The sequence below is a fragment of the Sinohyriopsis cumingii genome, chromosome 12 (assembly GCF_028554795.1).
Source record: "Sinohyriopsis cumingii isolate HCF-2022 chromosome 12, ASM2855479v2, whole genome shotgun sequence".
Taxonomy (NCBI): Eukaryota; Metazoa; Mollusca; class Bivalvia; order Unionida; family Unionidae; genus Sinohyriopsis; species Sinohyriopsis cumingii.
Genome location: NC_142972.1, coordinates 34,955,915 through 34,977,122, shown reverse-complemented (window position 1 = coordinate 34,977,122; position 21,208 = coordinate 34,955,915). Strand labels below are relative to the sequence as shown.

General features: G+C 34.8%; 1 protein-coding gene across 1 annotated transcript in view; it reads left to right on the top strand.

Annotated features, from left to right (window-relative positions):
• The window catches only part of LOC149786239 (transmembrane protein 39A-like), a 37,704-nt gene extending 18,923 nt beyond the window's left edge, over positions 1 to 18,781 (top strand). Inside the window, exons 4-8 of the mRNA XM_089976614.1 lie at positions 1,768 to 1,922; positions 3,049 to 3,337; positions 11,766 to 11,950; positions 12,630 to 12,750; positions 16,633 to 18,781. Coding sequence (XP_089832740.1) covers positions 1,768 to 1,922; positions 3,049 to 3,337; positions 11,766 to 11,950; positions 12,630 to 12,750; positions 16,633 to 16,857 — 975 coding nt within the window. The 3' untranslated portion in view covers positions 16,858 to 18,781. The remainder of the gene's footprint in view (positions 1 to 1,767; positions 1,923 to 3,048; positions 3,338 to 11,765; positions 11,951 to 12,629; positions 12,751 to 16,632) is intronic.
• The last annotated feature ends 2,427 nt before the right edge of the window (positions 18,782 to 21,208 follow it).

Sequence of the window (21,208 nt, the reverse complement as noted above, 5' to 3'; positions counted from 1 at the left end):
TACATAGAGATCTCGGGAACATAACCCTTATGCCAGGGAGGGCCTGTATAGACAGCTTAGCAGATATCTTGCTATTCATGCAAGCACTTGTCATTTGGAATAAAACAGGTATGGTTATTTGTAACCTGCTCAAATTAACCCCACTTCATTATGACACCTTGACTGATAAAACAACCCATACAAGGCAATGAATAATTATGTGATGGGCTTATACAGTAATGACATGCAAGTAAAACAGAATCGAAGTCGAAAGATGACTAATGTAGGTGTTTTTATATGCCACAGAAGTCACAGCTGTGAATGTACAACATGATAGAACCCTAGGGAATGTTCCCCTCATTTCTAAAATTTAGATAAGGTACTTGATGAACCTGGGATCACAAATCAATATCAAACTATGGCAGGTAGTAAGTGGGTACAACTGCAAGCTATATTTGATTGGTTGTGGAAATTGATCATGCATTATGATGGCAACTTCATACACAGATAAAGATGATTCTAGTTGCTTTTTCACCTTGCTAGCTTGAGCCCTGTAATATGATACCCACATGCCACAAGTTCATTCTTTTTTCAGTGGGCATAGACTGACTTCACACAAGAATGGTAATTTTCACTCAAGTTAGTACCTAAAAATCATGATATTTGGAAATTTCAGGTTTTTAAATTGCTGTTCTTCACTTGGCTTATTTTTATATTGTTCTGCTTAACTCTGTCATCTTTCTTGAGTCATAATGTTAATCAGATAATCATACAAGATTTTTGCATCACGTCATAAATATAATTAATTCCTTTTAATCATAATGTCTAAGGCAACTAAATGTAATTGTATTCATTCCTTTAAACCATTTAATGGTTTATTGAATACTACATATGTTTATTTTTCTTTTAATAGTACTTTGTTCATGATTTTAAGTAAATTGTATGAAACTCATATAATAATTTTAATGTTTGCATGTTTAGGCATGCCCAGGCCCAGCTTGGAAATGTCTTTAAATTCTGTAAATTAATATAACCATCCTGTTAAATAATATACTAATAATAGCAATCACCCATCCCATATTTAAAAATTTGGGGGCAAATATTTACTAAGGATTTTTATGTCTAACTATAATCTGAGCCCGTACTTTCCTGACAAATTTTTCAGATTTGCTCAATGTCCTGTCAAGGGGAAACTACTGAATGCATTAATCAGTCTGTTAGATCAATTGTAAGATTATCTTCAAGATTCCATTGAATTATCCTTCTTCAGGATATCTAAATATGAACTCTTATTGTATAATAAGCCTGCTTTTAAATAAAATATGAATGATTTACAAAAGATCTACAGGTCTTACAGAGATGTGATCTAAATTTCAAGGTATGCCAAAGCTATCTATGTAAAACAATCTTTTTTATAAATAATGCAGATGTGTCGATTTTGCACAGAAAAAAGGTGAGAGTGTAACATTGAATATATGTATATGGCAGGTCAGAAATGTTTAGTTAATTTTTTAAGTCAAAACTTTTAGATTTGTTTAAGATTGTTTTTAAAGTCCTTTATCACACGAGTTGAAAGAATTTGATGGGTTGCAAATGCCATGCCACAGTTTTTGAAATGTATGAAAAGTGGTTACTATGGAATCCATTTACAAAGCAAGGGAATGCAAAACAGTCATCTGCAGTTCATTCCAGGATTTTAAGAAAAAAATAATAAATGATGAATTTGACAAATTTAATGTACATTATGTTTTAATTATTTTAAGTAAATATGAAAATCAAATGTTTCAGGTATATGGGTCCAGACAGACTACAGGATGTATTTACTGGCTGGTCCAGATATCCAAACTTTTGCTGATGGTGACAGTCATTTCTGCTCTTTTCTACACAGGATACCATGTATTAATAAACCATGCCATCCTACACTGCCTGTTCCTGTGCTGTCCGTAAGTTAGTTGAAGATCTGTTTAAATTCATCATAATGAATTCAGTAATTAAATTTGCATCAATGAGTTTTTTTTTAAAAATGGCTGGGTCTGTTCTGGAATGCACGATTCATGGAGATTCAAGTAAATTTTAAAAAGAAACACACCAACAAAAATCAACCAATTGTGTGACAATTTCACATTTTAGTTTCAGACTTTTCCCCCATAAATCACTCCTATATTCCAAACATTTACCCCCCACTTTTCTTTTTTTAAAAAGGTGGGGTGAAGTTTCCCCATAAATTTTAAGTTCAAGGATAGACCTGGTATGTTGTAGGAGGAGTTTCGTACATATTTAATTTCAAATGAACATTTAAGATCCTCATCAATCATTGTAATAGCTAGATACTTCTTGGTTATGTTGCTCTGAGAATTTGCTAGGTTGTGTATCACATGTTCACAGATGATTGTTTGTGTGATTTGGGTTTTTAACTTAGCTTTTCAGTCATGTTGCTACAATGTCTGCAGTCTGGCAGTTCATGGTTATGTCTAGCACTGGCTCATCATGACGCAGCCATGTAACATGTCCCACCCAGTGACGTTATCCTGACACCAGGCCAACCAGTCCTAACACTAACCTCTTATTGCTGAGTGCCAAGCAAGGCAGCTGCTAATACCATTTTTTAAAAAGTTTTTGGTATGATTTGGCTGGGGTTTGAACCTGTGACCTCCTGTATCAAAGATGGATGCTTTAACCACTTAGGCCACCAAAGCGGTCTCACATGGTTTGAATGATTGATTGTTATGACACATGATAAAACTGTAAATCAGTCTTTAAAAGACAGAAATCTTGTATTCTAATTTACTTTTATTTAACTGGTATTTAATGTAAAACTGTTACAAATATTGATGACTATAATCTCCCTTTTGTCAAAAAATGATATTACATTATATTGTACTAACAGATGAAAAACTACAGTCAAGGATTGGCTGATATTACAGTCACTCTGCATGTAAATAATACATCAAATTATATTTATACTTTTGTGGATATATTGTGGTAGGTCTTTTCCATCCATTTGTCTGCTGCCAAGATATCAGTCTGTCAGTATCAAAATTAATGTTCTTTTAATTTTTATTCTTACAGAATTGCAACATATGGGTTCTTATTTGGCCCATCATTAAAACCTCTATATCAAAAAAATTTGAACTGGCCTTCCCCAGTTCTGGAAAGACCACCATTGTTTCATCAGAAATCAAAAAATGGCAGTGAGAGAGACTTGTTTTTGTTCCACAACTGTGTGCTGACACCAGATATAGTGAGGGAAGAAGTAGAAATATTAAAAGTGGACTTCAATAACAGAGTGAAACAAGTTTTGTTCAACTCCATGCTTACAGCCTACTATCTGACCTTCGTTCCCCTTTGTTTTGCACAGGTAAATGTTTGAAATAAACCTTGAAAAAATAATGGTAGTTTTTCATTATTAAACTGTCTTCAAGTTTTTGTTCAGGGAAATTGGATTATTTTGATGGTGATGGGTTTTCTGCTATAGCCACGTGCTGTTTTTATAGTGAACTCTGGTTTTATTTTGTAATTTAACAAAATAAACATACAATGAAGTTTATTATTGCAATTTCAGTTTGTGAAAAAAAATCGTCATCATCAAGTATTGATCTTGTATTTTTAATTTCTATAAAATAATGTGCACTGTCATGCCATACAATTGCCTATACAACTATATTATGTATTGTGATTACCCACTAGTTTACAGATGCCACCAAAAATTATTTCTGTGTTTTAGAAACTGATTTTTCTGTTTAAAGATAATGAAATGAGCAGCAGTGACTAATACTGATTCTTTAAACCCACAAATGAAATGCAGAGTCAGAATAAAAATAATTGTGTATCATTGAGAGAAAAAAATGTTGATTAGTGTAATATTGCAGTTATGCAGATGAATCATATTAAAAATTAGATATGAAATGTTATGTTGTTAATATATTTGGGTTCATCTTTGATTTCACATATTACAAAGTTAAGTTTGAGGAAGGTACCATATATACTTGTTTATAAGTCAACATCACATCGACCTTACCTTCTTTCCAGGGCTGTAAAAAGCAAATTTCTTTTTGACAGTCTATAAGTCAGGGTTTATTTTGCAAGTCGGATCTCTTTGAAATGGTAATTTGTGGTCAGTGAGTCAGAGTTGCACTTTGGAAATATAAAGAAGCCAAACTGTATGGATAGATAGATAGGAAAAATAAAGACAGAACTAGGGTAAAGTACAGTTATATTATTGAGTAGAATATTTCACTAATAAATTGACAACTTATATTTGGTCCATCTTCATGTCATAAAGTCCATAGAAATCCATAATGCTGGAGATTTTAAAAATCAATCACTTTAGGCCACTTGGCCACTCAGGGCCCCTAGACCACTCATTCACCCAGGGCCCCTAGACCACTCATTCACCCAGGGCCCTTCATTTATATGATAAATCCATGAATTCTGTCTAAGGTCATGTATCAGACTACAATATATAGGTAATTTTTTTCTTATAAAAATAGTAATGCAGAATGGTCCAATTCATAACATCCCATAATAATATTAATTCCATGTTACAAATAAACAAATAAAATAAAGTCCACAGTTTTGTGATTCACAGTATCCTATAAATGTCACTGTCTAATAACATCTGGTATAAAGCCCAGTAAGTCACCCTCATTATTTGAATGACCAAATAAATCACAGAAAGCCCAGTAAGTCACCCTCATTATCTGAATGACCAAATAAATCACAGAAATATTTCAACTTCATCTCATCATTGTAAATCTCATCCAGCTCCAATTCCTGATCTTTACATTTATGTGTTGGTGCTTAGTTGGCTCCATAAGTAACACTTTGATCAGTCTGTAAAATCTATTAAAAGATGCAACTATAATAAAAGATTAGTTTCCACATCCGTTATGTTTCAGTGGATACGTATCTACATGGTGACTGTGACTGTAATTTCCACCCACTGCCTTAAATCTGTTTGTTCTACATATGTTATCATGGAGATAAATAAGAATACGCATAAGGTGTTTAAACACTAGTATTACAGAAAATAAATGGTACTAGTACAGAAAATAAATTTAATTCTTTTTTAAATTGATTTGTCATTCAAGTGAAACTGTTTTCATAAAATGTAAATCTTATTGAACGCAGATTTCATTTTATCCATGCATGCTTAATCCCAGTGAATAACATGACTGCAAAATACTAGCTTGAAGCACCATTAGTAATAAAACACTACATATATATACTACATATATATACAATAATGGCAGCAGAATACTGAAGCTCACACATAACTGATTTTCAAACAAAACAACTGACTCAGCATCATATCCAACAAGTCTTCTGGTACATACAGATGTTTATCAGGTATATAATCCTGAAATTGTGGAATTAAACAAGTCAGGCTTCTCAAAGCCATGGATAACTGGGTTCAATTTTTCACATGTATTTGTGCGAATTGCAATCATCAGTTTGGCATGAATCGGCTTGACTGATGAGGTCATTTGGTCCACTAACACACTGCACTGATCTTCACTAGTAACATCTTCCTTTTCCCTGATGGTCTCCACGACCTATTTTTCTGTGGAAAAGTAAATTTTTGTCTTCTTTATAGTTTTTATTTATAGTAAAGTGGTCAAAAGCAGGCTCAGACATTGGATTGATTCCATTGTTTTTCAGTTTAGCATCTTTGCACTTTGTTGTTGACACTGCTTGCTAATTGCATTAAGTTAGGGCAGCTGATCGTATGTTTGGTTCATATGAGAATGATTATCCAAACTGACAGGGATCTAAATTGAATTTAACCACTCTTAAGCTACTGTTTTAACATCATGGCCATCAGAAAGTAATTGATGGTGCAACCTTATGGACAGTATTGTAAGGAAGAGATAACACACATATACATTAAGATCACATTGGTTTGGTGTTAAGATTACATCAGCTCTTGCAGTTGAATGTAAGTGATTGATCTTTACAGATGTTTGATTTGTGCTCATGTTGGTGGTAGTATTATTTGAACCATTAATGTAACCCCCATTTGTTGTCAGCATAGTTTTTTTTTTGGTGGGGGGGATGTTGGGTAGATTTGTAGAGGTTAATGCGTAAAACTTAATACCTACAAATATACAAACTTTAACAGCAGAATCATGAATTTAATTATCCACAGAAACGTCTTTTTGTTCTTTACAAAACACAAAAATTGATACCAAAATAATGAAATGATACTAGTTTATATTGATGGACCCGAAAACATAAAATTTAAAGCATATTTTTCTGATACATTTTTGTTTAAATCACATATCTAATAATCACAGACTTATAAGGCATTTTTTCATGAAGCTAGCAAGAAGACATGGCTATTGTATATTGTCATTATATTTAGGAAAACACCTTCACAATTACCTTGTAGTCAGTTGTGACAAACTGTGCCTTCACTGGCATGTGCAGCAACTATTCTCTTCCTTTTTTAATTTTAATTGCACAAAACCAGTATTAAACAACAAAGTTCCCAAACATGTTGTTGTAGGGTTTAACACCATTTTTCAGCCCACGATAGGCTATACATGGCAGCCAGTATTAATGGTGGAGGAAGAACCCGGGAAAACCCCGGAAAGAACCACCAACCCACGAGAAGCTACTGGCAAGCTTTCTCACATGCCCACATTGGCTGAATCCGAGACTCGAACCCATGCAGACAGAGGTGAGATGGCAGTGATCTGTAACGGAGAGCACTTTAGACCACTCAGCCACTCGGGGCCCCTCCCAAACATGTAAATGCTTGGTACTAGTTGTGAGTGAATGGTAATTGATTTTGTAAGCATTTGCCTCGGGTGATTCAGTTTGGCAGCACGATACTGTCATTTGATAGTGCACACTATAAGAACTGGTTGCTTTCTGTTTGTTCAATATTTCTAATGCTTTTTCATAAAAACTTCACTCAGATGAATCGAGATTTACAAGAACAAAAGAGTATGATTTAAAATATTTTATTAATCATTAAAAAAATTATTCTATATTTTTCACTGAATTAGCAGCCATGTGTATCATAAGCATTTATTTATGTTTTCAGTCTCTTTGCATCTCACGTCATATGTACATGTGCATGTCAAAAGTGCTCGCTCTGCAACTAAATATTTGTCACTAACAAATTTTTAATGTTTTAGCTTGTAGAAGAAAGAAGCCAGCGCAGTTTATTGAACTCATGTCAAATCTCTCTCCCCTGCATCAAAATTTATGACGAAATACAATGTATTGTATAGTATAGATGTGAAAAATGGAATCATTTCTGACTGAACTAATTTTTTGGAACGTGTCATTCCCATGCAAGGCAAACCCTGAAGCTTACTTTAACTGTTAGCTACAATAATAGTAGAGTAGTGTAAAAATTTGATTTAAACATGCTTGTATCCTGTCTGACCACTTATAAACATGTCATTTGCTAATGACTTGTCAGCACATCCAGAATAACTGTGACACATGCTGGGTAAGTTTGGAATATTTTCCTTTTGTTTGACAGTGTTCCTTTATTTTTTTTAAACATTTCTGTCAGTTTCTTGTCCTGTTTGTAAACCTTTCCTGGTGTAATAGTGAAAATGTAGATTTTAGTATGTATCGACAGCTGCATATATGTGCGATATCAACAAATTTATTCTGCGGTGATACTGCATGATGTTAGAATTGCAGTATCATACAAATAAACGAGTTCATGTTTTCCAGTTCAAATATAGTCATTTATTTTATACTCATTGTTTTATATCTATGAGTTATTCTAAAATGAACTGTTCAATTACTGTACGCAGTACATGGAGAAAAAGTTATTTATCTTTCATGAAGATGCTTCTTTATGAGGTCAGCACGGTATTACCAACATTAATCCTCTTTATGCATATCATTTTGATGCCGCCACTGAATTGCTTTGGGATTATTTTAAAATTGCAATATTGAAAATTATTTTTGACACATATGGATAAATACTGCACAGTTCCAGTATTAAATAAATGGAGAAAAAAAATTAGCATATAATAATTTTTTTATTTGGATGTCTTTGGAAATGTGCTGGATTGACCCTAGAGTGTCCTGTAATTCACTGCATTGTCTGCAGCATGAAATTATAATTTAAGCAAGATGTCTAAAGTTGCACACATTTTATTCACATCCAAAGCAATCTGGTTATGTGATAAAGCATATTGCCAGAAACCCAGTCCTGAAAGTTTCATATTGTTAAGATGCCAAATGTACTGGATTTATCAAAATATATAATGACACTGGAATATTAAATTTATATGCACAAAAGTTACAGTTTAAAAAATAATGAAAATAATTTGTTGAATGTTAAAATTCCGGAGTATTTTTGTCATACTGTTGGCTCAGATTGACACATATAAGACATGGTACTATATATACCGTATATGCTCGCATCTAAGATGAGTCCAACTGCAGACTGCACAGACCCAGATCTGCTGTCACATAATGTGTTGGCAGATCTGGGTCTGTGCAGTTTGTAATGATTAGTCAGTAGAACAAACAACACAGACCTCGATCTGTGGGTGCATTATGCTACGGCAGACCAAGACCTTCATTGCAAGTAAATACAGTATAGGGTATATGTTTATTCATTAGTATCTTTGCATTTTCATGTTGGTCTTTTTTTTGGTCATATTTTTATCATGAACTTGTTCATTTTTACCTTGAATCTCAGGATGCATGAATAATTTCACAAATAAACCTTAAAATCACATTATTCATTGTTTGTCAAATCAGCAATAGGTTTTTCTTGTGGCTTCAGAATCAGTTAAAGTTGTGTGTTAGATTAAATATTTGCCTATGGAAGGGATTATTGCATCTCCATCTCGACCAGACTAAATAAAAGCACAATATATTTTAAAATTGGATGATTAGTATTTTACTTTTTACAATATTTTAAATTTCAAAACAAACTTTTGCGTATCATTGCTACATCTGTTGTATGTTCCCAATCAAAGTGAGTGGATTTCATAGCATTAATCCCATTCCATCTAAATCCTGGTGTCTTAGACATATTCTCCCCTTTTAAAATATAGACTCATCCAGCACCCAGTCATGCATTTGGATGAAGCTAGTTATGATCGCCAAGAACTTAAAGTGAAGCTTACCTGGTAGTTATGATTGCCAAGATCTTAAAAGTGTAGCTAATTGTGATTCCCAAGAACTTAAAGGTCAAGCTAGTTAGGATCACCAAGAACTTAAAGTCAGTCTAGTTACGATTGCCAAGAACTTAAAGTCAATGTCGTTATGATTGCCAAGAACTTAAAGTCAGTCTAGTTAAGATTGACAAGAATTTAAAGTCAGTCTAGTTATGATTGCCAGGAACTTAAAGTTATTCTAGTTATGATTGCCAAGAATGTGAAGTCAATCTAGTTATGATTGCCAAGAACTTAAAGTCAGTCTAGTTAAGATTGACAAGAATTTAAAGTCAGTCTAGTTATGATTGCCAGGAACTTAAAGTTAGTCTAGTTATGATTGCCAAGAACTTGAAGTCAATCTAGTTATGATTGCCAAGAACTTAAAAGTCGATCTAGATATGATTGCCAAGAACTTGAAGTCATTCTAGTTATGATGCCAAAAACTTGAAGTCAATCTAGTTGTGATGCCAAGAACTTGAAGTCAATCTAGTTATGATCTATTAGAAATGTCAGGTTCATCTTGAATGGTGCAAGATTAAAATTTGGAAAGCCTATCATTTAAATTGTAAATGGCAATGATAGACTTGGGTTTGAGATGAGCAAGGTTAGTTTCAGAATTTAAAATACTTATTATAAAAATAATTTGATTCTTCTTTATATTTTTTTGTGGTTTTATTTGGTCAGATCGAGATTGAGTACAAGCAGCAAAGGGTCTGAGACAAACCTGTAAATCTTTGCATATTATTTGACAGTCACTGGTCTCAATGGCACATTTTGTGTTCATAGAGCTTGAGTTACATTGTTTACATGTTAGTTTGATCAAAGGTATTACATAGTTTATCAATAAGTATTTCACATAGTGAATGTTATAGTTGTGTTTGTTTTGACATGTTTGTAATGTTGCTTCATAAAACGTGTTTTATATCTTTTATTTTCGTCTTTTATTTACTTTTACGCATATTTTAAATTATTTTTGCTGACACTATTGGATGCTTTGTGTACAAATGTTATTCAGAACATGTGGCACCGTTACCTTGAAAAGATGTTTTTCCTTTTAATGTAATGTCTGTTGAGTCACGTTAAATTGATATAAAAAATATTGCTAAATGTTTTAATGATTTCCAGGAGTAACATATTTTTTCAGTGTTAGTGATATATAACCTACGTCCATACAACTCATATTTGCTTATGGTGAATGCACTAAAATCATGTTTATTAAAACATGTACAATTTTTATCCAAATGTTTTCCATATCAAGAATGTATGTGTGTGTGTATCATGCAATAAGTGTTATATCACTGAAAGTGTGGCCAGGGGAGGAGAAGTGTTCTTCGACTGGGCTTCTGTACAGCTTCTTTGTCATCCAATCAGATCTGTAAAGGTTGATCCTTTTGTGTAGCTTTTTAGTTTCTCTGACATACTGAAGACTACAGATCATACATGTGGTGAAATAACACTTATTGCAATTGCTCACAACCCCAACTGGAGTCCCCAAACCAGGAAAGAAAAGGAATCTTACTGGATACACTGCTTCAGAAAATTTAAACCAAGCGGTTTAAACCAAAAATACTAGAAAAAGGCAACCATGCACAAATAAAATTATCTTTTGCAGCCGACACATTTTCTTTTAAATAATTCTCTAAATTTGCTTAATAGCTTATGACTACCATAACAATGAAATATCCATGATATAATCTGCACTTACATAAATTTACATTAATTAACAGATGTCGTTATGGCTCATCAATTTCTAGGTCAATACAAATATTTTCCAGTATCATCAACAAGCTTAAAGTAGTTAACACATCATAGAGTTAAAAGGTTGAATTCCTGTAGAAACAGCCATGTAAAGTTTCACAAACATAATCGTTTTTCTGTTTTATTTGTTTCTCTTGTCTATGTTTTGTATTTGCCTTTGAAAAAGACTCATCAAAGAGTCAAAAGCGCTCAGGCTAGCTAGATAATAGATTCGCACTTTTCGTTGTCAGTTTATTGCATATATATATATATATATATATATATATATATATATATATATATATATATATTTATACATACATACAGACGTACACACACACACATACATACATACGTACATAAAATTCTAAAACCAGCACTTTCCATCAGTATTAACAGAGTTATGGCCCTTTGACACATTGGGTTTTATAGCAGTAATATGCATACTAACTTACAATGCTGCATTTTTGTTGATTAAGTTTTCTTGCATTATCTCTACAGTTTTTTTCCACAAAATCCATTTAGATTTGAATGTAAAGCTCATTGGAAGGTTATTCAAGATGTATTAGGTTTTCAAATATAAATCTATGTATTTAATAAGTTTTCTGCATTCCAGTAGCTCAGTTTGTCTGAAAGTAAAGTTATACTTGAAATGATTACAGTTATTAATGTTTTTAGATTAAAAAAACATTTCTTTAAATCCACTTTTTTACTATCTTTGCTATGAGAGATCAGATTTTAATGAAAATGCTGTATTCAGTTATTATGGATAAAATGCCGAAATTCTAGTCAGTTATGTATTTCTTTTCTGATTGAGTAGATCACACAAAGCCCTGCATATACCTATACATTTGTAGTGTACATTACTGTTCATCAATACTGATAAATTTATTTTGGCCATTGCAGAACACCCTTTACTATGACACATGGTGGGTGGGTCAACATGTATTCCTGACATGGCTGAGTACCTTCCTAATGCTCTGTGCACACTTCTTACCCCCAAAATACCTGGATTTGATGCACAGGTGTGCATTACACTTAGGCAGGTGGCAGAAAGTTGAGGGAAGACATGCTCATGTGCCATATAATGCGTAAGTTTCAGTAAATAAAGTATAGATTTTAATCAATTCCCTACTCCATATAATTTTTCACTCTAATTTTTTTTTTAAGTTGAAAGGGATAGATAAAATCCTTCGTATCAGGGGTATGCAATTTTTTCCCGCAACATTTTACGTTCTTGTGATGTGCATGTTCCTAATACATGTAGTATTATCTCATAAATACCACGGTTATACATTAATATTATGTTAGACATTTAACAATGCATCAGATTTGCCATATATACTCACACAGAAGTTGAGTCCATCGGCACAGACCCAGATCTGCTGTTCACATAAGGTGTCAGCAGATCTGGTTCTATGCAGTTTGTTAGAAGTAATCTTTAGAACAAACAGCATAGACCTTGATCGACAGGCACATTATGCTATGGCAGATCATGATCTATGTTTGCAGTTTGACTTGACTTATATTCGAGTAGATACAGTAATATTTTTTGCTAAGTGTGACAAAAGCTATTTCACATTATCACTTTATAATATGCTATAAATTTGTGATGGAGTCTGATATTATAATGAAAATGAAATGGGATTATTATGAGAAGCTGATTTTGTGTGTGTGTATGTGTGTGTGTGTGTGTATATATATATATAGAGAGAGAGAGAGAGACACACACACAAACACACTCTTCTGATTTCAATATATTTGCTTCAGATGGTCTGAACTTCAGGTCTGGCCTCAGGGGGCATTGGTCAAGCATGTCAAAGGATTGTTCAAAGCTGATGGTATAAATGTCACTGCTGAACCAGGAAATAGCATGCATGGAAGGTTTTTTGTAAGTTTCCGTAGCATCTGTTTTCATGTATGAAGTTTCACATTCATCTGATAATCTTGCATTGTTTAGCACATGTTTATTTGCATTGTTTATTATGCTGAATTTTCTGGTTGTTGTCTTTTGATTGACATATGTTGTCCTAACAAAATAGTCCCTCTAACTAAAAATGTTGCTAAACCTCTTTAAAAACACCTTGTATAAGAGTCATTTCGTTTTTCATAAGGACACCTGTCTTATAACCAAGGCATATGAATCATACAGAATGTGAGCTTCCTCCAAGATCAGTATTTTTTTACTAGTTATTAGATGATTAACTGTATTTTGCAAGTGTGATTTTGAGTTGTGAGCCATACTGAGTAATAAAGAACCCTGTTGATTTGGGGGTGAGACTGAGTTGACATGGTCACTGTGACTGAAAGAACAAAAATGGTTTCTATACAGTAACTTAAGTTCCCTACCGTCTACAATCATCAAACTTTGTGGATGGTTTGTATATTGGTTAAGAAAGAAGCCTTTTCATTTTGGGGTCCAAGACCAAAGTCATTATAACTGGTTTAAGCACAGTAACATTAGTTCCACATTCATAGCTGGTTCAGTTATCATTGATCACTTGAACTTCGATTAAGGAAGAAGCTATTGATTTTAGAATCAAAGGTAAAGGTCATTGTGGCCCAGAGAAAAATGATTTTAATGAGAAAAAAAATTATTGAGTAAGTTCATTGACCAAACTTTGTGGATGGGTAATAAAGAAATATGTTGAGTTTGGGTCTAAAGTATAGAGGTCACAGTCATGGTATGTCTAATAAAACAATAATAGTTTGCGCACATTAAGCTTATTTCAAGACCACATATCCTGGCCAGTGTTTGATGATATAGAGACCTTTTCATTAATGATCTCCAGAGTCAGCCATTCCCTCTTAGTGCCTACATAAAGGACCTAAACACTGTACAGGCATATGATAACGCCATTCACAGTATGCTTGCCTCATGGATGAAATTAACCACTCTGGTGGCCTAAGTGGTTAGAATGTCCACCTCAGATGCAGGAAGTCATGGGTTCGAACCCTGGCAGAGTAATACCAAAGACTTTTAAAAAATCGTACTAGCAGCTGTCTTGCTTGATGCTCAGCATTAAGAGGTTAGTGTTAGGACTGGTCAGCCTGGTGACAGGATAATGTGACTGGATGGGACATGATGTTACATAGCTGCAGCATGATGCCCCAGTGCCAGACATCACTATAAACTGCCAAAGTGCAGACATCACAGCAATAAGACTGAAAATTGTTAAAGCTATGCTAAAAATCAAAATTGCACACATGCACATAGGTGAAATTATTTTAAAAATCTCTTTTTGTAGGTGGTTGGTTTTCAAGTTATGTAGTCAGTAAAATTGGTCTTTTGAGGTAAATTATCTGGGTACAGATATCTGTCTATAAGGGACAACGTTGAGCCATAGGACTAAAAAGTCTTCCTTCATGCTCCAGGAAATGTGTGCAGACAGTAAAAGTTGTATGACCCCAGTAATCACCTGTTTCCTGCATAGATGCTTCAGGTCATGTTTTGTAGGTAGTTCATTTTATTAATTTACCTTGAAACCAAACCACTCCAGTGGCCTAGTGGTTAGAGAGTCTGCATTGGATGTGGGAGGTCATGGGTTTGATCCTCAGCCGAGTCATACCAAAGACTTTTAAAAATGGTACAAACAGCTGCCTCGCATGGCACTCAGCATTAAGAGGTTAGTGTTAGGAATGGTGTCAGGATAATGTGACTGGGTGGAACATCATGCTACATGTCTGAGGCATGATGCCCCAGTGCTAGACGTCACTAAAAACTGTCACAATGCAGACATCGTAGCGATATGACTGAAAAATTGTTAAAGCTACGTTAAAAATCCAAATCACACATACACACACCTTGAATCCAGTAGATCTATATTTCAAAGATTATTGCACATTCTTATGTAATGTAACGATACAGTATAGTCCATATAAAAATCAGCATATTAAGAAAATAAGCATATTAGGGCCCACAAGCATTTCCGTATTAAAAATTAGCACAGAAATGTATTCACAAAAAATAACAAACTTGAATGGCTTATATTTGCTCCTTTTACACCATTTTCTTCCTACTGAGGTGATTTGTACAGTTATTGATCTATTTCTCATTCTGCCTACTTGATAGTCATTCCTTCTTTAATTCGCTTATATAGCATGTTATTTAGTTCATTAGGGGCCCCGAGTGGCCGAGTGGTCTAAAGCGTTCTTCATTACGGATCACTGCCATCTCACCTCTGCCTGTGGCGGTTCGAGTCTAAGATTCAGCCAATGTGGGTATGTGAGAAAGCTTGCCAGTAGCTTCTCGTGGGTCGGTGGTTCTTTCCGGGGTTTTCTCTGGTTCTTCCTCCACCATTAATACTGGCCGCCATGTATAGCCTATCATGTGCTGCAAAATGGCATTAAACCCCACAACAACAACAACAACAACAATTTAGTTCATTATCTAAGAGTAGTTATAGAAACTTTTTTAATAATTGTATCAAAATATATCTCACTGACAATACATGGGTATAAAAAAATGAGTATATTCAACCATCATTTAATGAAACTGTACATATCCTAAATAACCATATTTTATAGTATGTACCATCTATACTCGTAAGGCAAGTTAAACTGCCAACAACAAAGATCCTGATCTGCCATAGCATAATGCACCTACAGACCAGGGTGTATGTTGTTTGTTTTACTTAGGGGCCTTCCATTTAGTACGTACGCAACAAATCTGGCAAAGCTTGACCCCTCCCTGTACACGTGTCCTCCCCTCCCCTCCCCCGTGTACATATACTTACACACACACCCAAAATTCTATAGATCGGCCTATATTTAATCCACGCACAAACAATCAAGGTTTAGTAATATTAATGTGTTAATAAAATAGATAGTCCACTGACGTTGAATGTCTGGCTGCATCAAAGAAATAAGCTGTGTAACTTTAGAAAGTTTGTCTAGTGTCCACTAAAATTCAAACACAGACTGAACCCAGTCGAACAGGTTACGTATTAGACAAATTATTATTGAGGTTCCCCCTCCATTTCCTATGTGTACGCACATTATCAGTAGACACCCTCCATACGCAAGCTTATGCATTTGGGTTAATCCCCCCTTCCCGCTCCATGCGTACATACTAAATGGACAGCCCTTATTATTTCTAACAAACTGCACAGACCCTGATCTGCCAGCACACTAAGCGATGGCAGCGGTGGGTCTATGCAGTTTACAGATGGACTTGACTTATAAGTGAATATATATGGTATAGATTTCAAATAAAAAGTGCTGATATGTATAATCATTGTCCAGGCTCTCTAATATACTATTTGTACAGAATTAACAGTAAATAATCAAGAACATATTTTATTAGTAAATGTTCGGTGAATATAGAGATCTGGTACAAATACATGAACATCATAAATGACATGCACAAAGAGGGGTCAGTTTATGTGTAATTTTTCCACAACAAATGCATCAATTAGGTCATTAAAGGATATGCATTTATAGACAGGACCTATGATAATACACATAACTATTGTGTATTGACTTCAGTGCCTTACTACATAATGAATCTGTTACAAATATTATTTTTGTTGTTACTCAGTTCTGGAAGTGAAGGCTTTTGTTCCATTTTAATATTGTAAACATAGTGGATCCTTTTTTTTGAAGTTACCAATAATCCTTCGAAGCTATATATAGTTCCTATATTGTTGAAGTTGGTCATTCAAAGTAACACGTAATCTTCATATTTGGTGGAATCTATATAAAGTGTGTTTATTGTCTTTTTATACACCCGAGTTGCTTTTTGTAAATCCAATGTCTTTTTCCTCCTTTTCAGTTTTTATTCCATCAACCATTAAGGGTGCTGAATTGGACACTGATCTTGACATGGCTACTTGTTGGTTACCAGTTTTTCTGTTTGTTACAGTGTGGTGACTGGAGTCATATTATTTGTATGGCCCTGGTTCTCTTCTGTAATTATTACACCCTCTTCAAATTGCTCAGAGACAGAATCATTCTCGCCAAAACATACCGAGATGAAGACGGTGGTACCTTAAGTTGAACTGTATTAAATTGTATAGGAATATTACAGATAAAATCAGCTTGAGATGCCTCAACATATATGTTTACCAAAGACTGGATATAAATTACTGTATGTATTCACTTATAAGTCAAGTCAAACTGCAAACATCAAAGATCCTAATCTGCCATAGCATAATGCAAATGCAGATCAGGGTCTATTTTGTTTGTTCTATTGATGATTCTTATCAAACTGCACAGACCCAAATCAGCTGGTGCATTAAGTGCCAGCAGATCTGGGTCTATGCAGTTTGCAGTTGGACATGTCTTATAAGCAAGTATATATGGTAAGTTATGTTAAAGGATATATTTAGAAATATTTCATGTTGTCATCATTAATGTGTTGTATATGTCTACAACTTTAATAATGTTTAACATTTATCATACAACTATAATTACTGTATATACTCGCTTATAAGTCAAGACTGCAAACTGCATAGACCCAGATCTGTCATTGTTTACTGTGCCAGAAGATCTGGGTGTATGCAATTTGTTACAAATAATCTATAAAACAGGCAGTAGACCCTGATTTGTCTGCACACAATGCAACAGCAGATCAGGGTCTATATTTTTTAGTTGGACTAAACTAGCAAGAACTAAATATCAAACAAGCTTATGGTTAATTTTTTTTCCAAATAGAAAGATGTTTAGAAAAAGTTCTGATGTGAATGGAGTTTTTTTAAAAATAATATGAAACAAACATCAACAAGTGCTGATCATACTTTTTTGCATGATTATAACTGCAATATTCAGATAATGCCCTGGTAGTTTGATCGTTAAAGTTGTTTTTGATCTATTTTGTGTCATACAGTGAAATAAAAGGGATGCCCATAAATTATGCACACATGGAGGGGGTGGAAGGTGGGGGTTGACAAAAGCATACACCTGTGTATGGGGGAGGGGGAGACTGTTAATAAGTATGTACATGAGGGGGTCAGTATACATAAGCTACATAAGCTCCATTATTACAAGAGTTCTCGTATTTTAGTCTGTAACGTGGCCATAACAAGCCAGCACCTGAATGAGTCTACAGGATAGAATGCAAATTGTCCACACGGGTACAATACGAAAACTGCTTATTTTTAATGAATGTATTAAGCTTCTTTCAAGGTTTGATTGCCTCAGCTATGGATGGAGGGTAGGTGCTGACACACAAACATACATGCGTTGAGGGGGTAGGGTGTCAAAGGTGTATGCAGTGCAACAGGAAAGGGGGAGGTCCCCAAAATATCTTAATGAGAACTGTTGACTAGTGAGTTCCAAGACTACAAGGTTGAAATCATTTCCTGCACAGCTCTTTGTCATAAGAATCCAAATTCATGTTCTGGCTTTAGTTTTGAAAATTTGATCTGCTTTTTTCTGCATACTGGATCCTCAGATTTTGGAGAAGTGTGACCTTGACCATCCCTTTTTAAAATTTATCGGGGTACCATGTAAGAAACTCCTTTTCAAACCAGAACAAAATAATTGGCTTGAAAGTGAAACTATGAAAACCACAACATTTATTGTTTTTAAAACTTACAGAACATGTGATGAAGTAAAATTTTAGCTTTTTCTTAAATTTCTAAATTTTGATCAAGGTTGGTCAAATTCAAAAGTTTCAGTTTAAAATCTTTACCAGATGTCTATGGGCTATACCAGGCAGCAGTTTTTTAAATTAAAATTGATTATCTTCATTGTTTGGTTCTCGTACATTTCACTTGAGATGGTGATACTTTTCTAAATGATTATATGTGTTTTGTATGTTGGTGCCATCTGATGGTAACATCAAAGTGTATGTTTCTCTTAGAAGCTTTTCTTGTCAGATCTCTTTAATCATTAAAAGTATGGATTGTACTTCACTGCCAATAGTTAGTTCCACACAAAGACATATAAATATCCAGAAATAAAGCTAAGAGTATCTTTGATTTGTTTCATTGTTTAATATATTTATAACAAATAAACAAAAACACACTCATGCACACAATCAGTTGCAGATCTGTTGACATACCTACATTACTGCTGACTTGACTTCAGATTTATAAAACCTGCAGGTCTGAGGATGAGAACAGACTCAAAAATTTGGACTTACCAGAAATTATTTCATGAACTAATCCATAAAACTAGGTAAAATTTTCAGTACCATCTTGTCCAAAATTAAGCAAGTATTTAGTCTAGTATTTGTCAGTTTACACTGGAATGGCAGTGTAGTTTACACAATTTGGATTGGAGCCTAATATGAGCCCCAGTCTTGTGCCCAGAATAGCTTTTCAGTGTCAATTTGGGGAATAATACAATTAATAATAATAATAATAATGAAAAATATTAACATTGTATTTATAACATGACAAGCCAAAAAGGAATTTGTCTGATAATAAACCTATCCGATACTTTTTTTTAAAACACCCAACAAGTTATGGGTTCCCTGATATTATCATTCGAGAAATAAAAAAAATATGTTGTGATTTCATTTAGTTTCTTAGTATCAGTTTCCTTAAAGACTGTGGAAATAGCTGGCTGCTTATCGTATAATTCCAAGATCTTGGTAATAACAAGACCTTTCTTTTTGGCAAGTCAACTTCCAGCCACCTTTTCTCCATATTGGTTTAGATCGCACAGCAACACCTATTATATGGATGTGCTTAGTCTTGACAAAGCATTCACTGCCATAAATATGTTGTCCCATCTGTATTACAAAGTGAACAGACAAGTTTTCAATGCCACTTGAATACTTGTGCAGTATGTGGTTTGTACTCTCGCAGTGTACCAGTTGGCAGAGAAGGTTGAGAATGATGATGCTTAGGATATGTGGTCAGTCTCATCTCCAAAATCATTAATAGGATGACCCATATACTATGGCTAATGCCCTCACATCCTCTTACATGAAGGGATACTCTACTGTACTCACTCAAACCACACCATGTAGCGACTTTGCACTTCCTACCTTTCAGGTCGTGTTTGGGGGACATACAGAGGAAATTAGAAAACATGTAGCTCAGGAGTTGCTTCTACAGTTGGTACAAAATTCTATCTTGGCTTGCCTTATCTCGAGTAGCCTCAGATGGGATGACATACATCAGAGATATGAAAGAAGTTATACTTAGACGCAACAACCTTATAGAGGTAGTAAGAGACCGTCTCATCCTTCTTCATGCAGACAAACAGGGAGGGGAGAGTGGAAACACATTTTGTCCTCTTCTAGTGCTCCCTGGCAATCCTCAGGTGGGTGCCAGTTTCTTTCATTTCAACAGCTCAGGGACCACTCTAATCCCTCACAACGACTGATTGATAATTTGGTTTTGGAGGGGCTCCACATCTCATTCAACCAGTTTTCCGTCTTTCATCGGTCCCCTTCATGAGAGACTCAGACCAACCCCATGGAGGTTGACATATTGCAGAAGGAGATAAAGACATTACCAGACAAAAGTGCAGTAGAGACTTACAAAACTGGCATCCCCAGGCTTCTGTTCCATGCAGTTCTTGGTGAAGAAAGCCAACAGGAGCTTGCACCACATTATAGATCTAAGCAAAAACCATCATGTTAAAAAAAGACCAAGTTTTAAATGGGAACAGCAAGATCAGTCCATTCATTGATGTGGCCCAACAAATACACAATAAGCACAAACCTGTCTGACACATACTTCCACATTTCTATCATGTAACATCAATAAAATACTTTTTTTGCCTACAAAGAAGCTGTGTATCAGTTTCATGTCCCATCTTTTGACCTCAACCTCAGCCCATGGGCTTTTACCCAAACATTGGACTCGGTCATCACTCTTTCCACAAGACATCCTCATTCAAGACATCAGCAGACTTAGGCAGCATCCTCCAGAAATGCTTGGTAAGTTCAGTTTTGATTCATATGAAAAACCTTCTGTCTTATTGAAAGTTTAGGGTGTATAGTAAAACGGGAAGAATCTGCATTCCTTCCAAACTTTTCATTCATTTGGGTATGTAGTTCCTCACCATAAGAACCTAGTTGGTCTTCCAAACAAATGCATTAACTACACTGACCTAGCATCTTTAGAGAGCTCAGCTGCTTCCAAAAAATTTATTACAGCAAGAAATTTCCTTCAACTTCTCAGTCTCATCAATGTGGCAGTGGATCTCATGAATCTCTACATGTGCCCTTTGCAAATGGCCCTTCTCACCCAGTGGCATCTAAGTTCTTGTCAATTAGATCAGGACTTAAAGATCTCAGCAGGTATCTACTTCCTGATTCCATGGCAGAACAGAAAATGGCTAGCATCAGGAATTCCACTGAAGCCCTGCACCCCAGGTCACAATCTGCTCAGATGCAAGCTTGCCAGTTGGGGGGGGGGGGGAGGGCACTCACTACAAGACTTCATGAT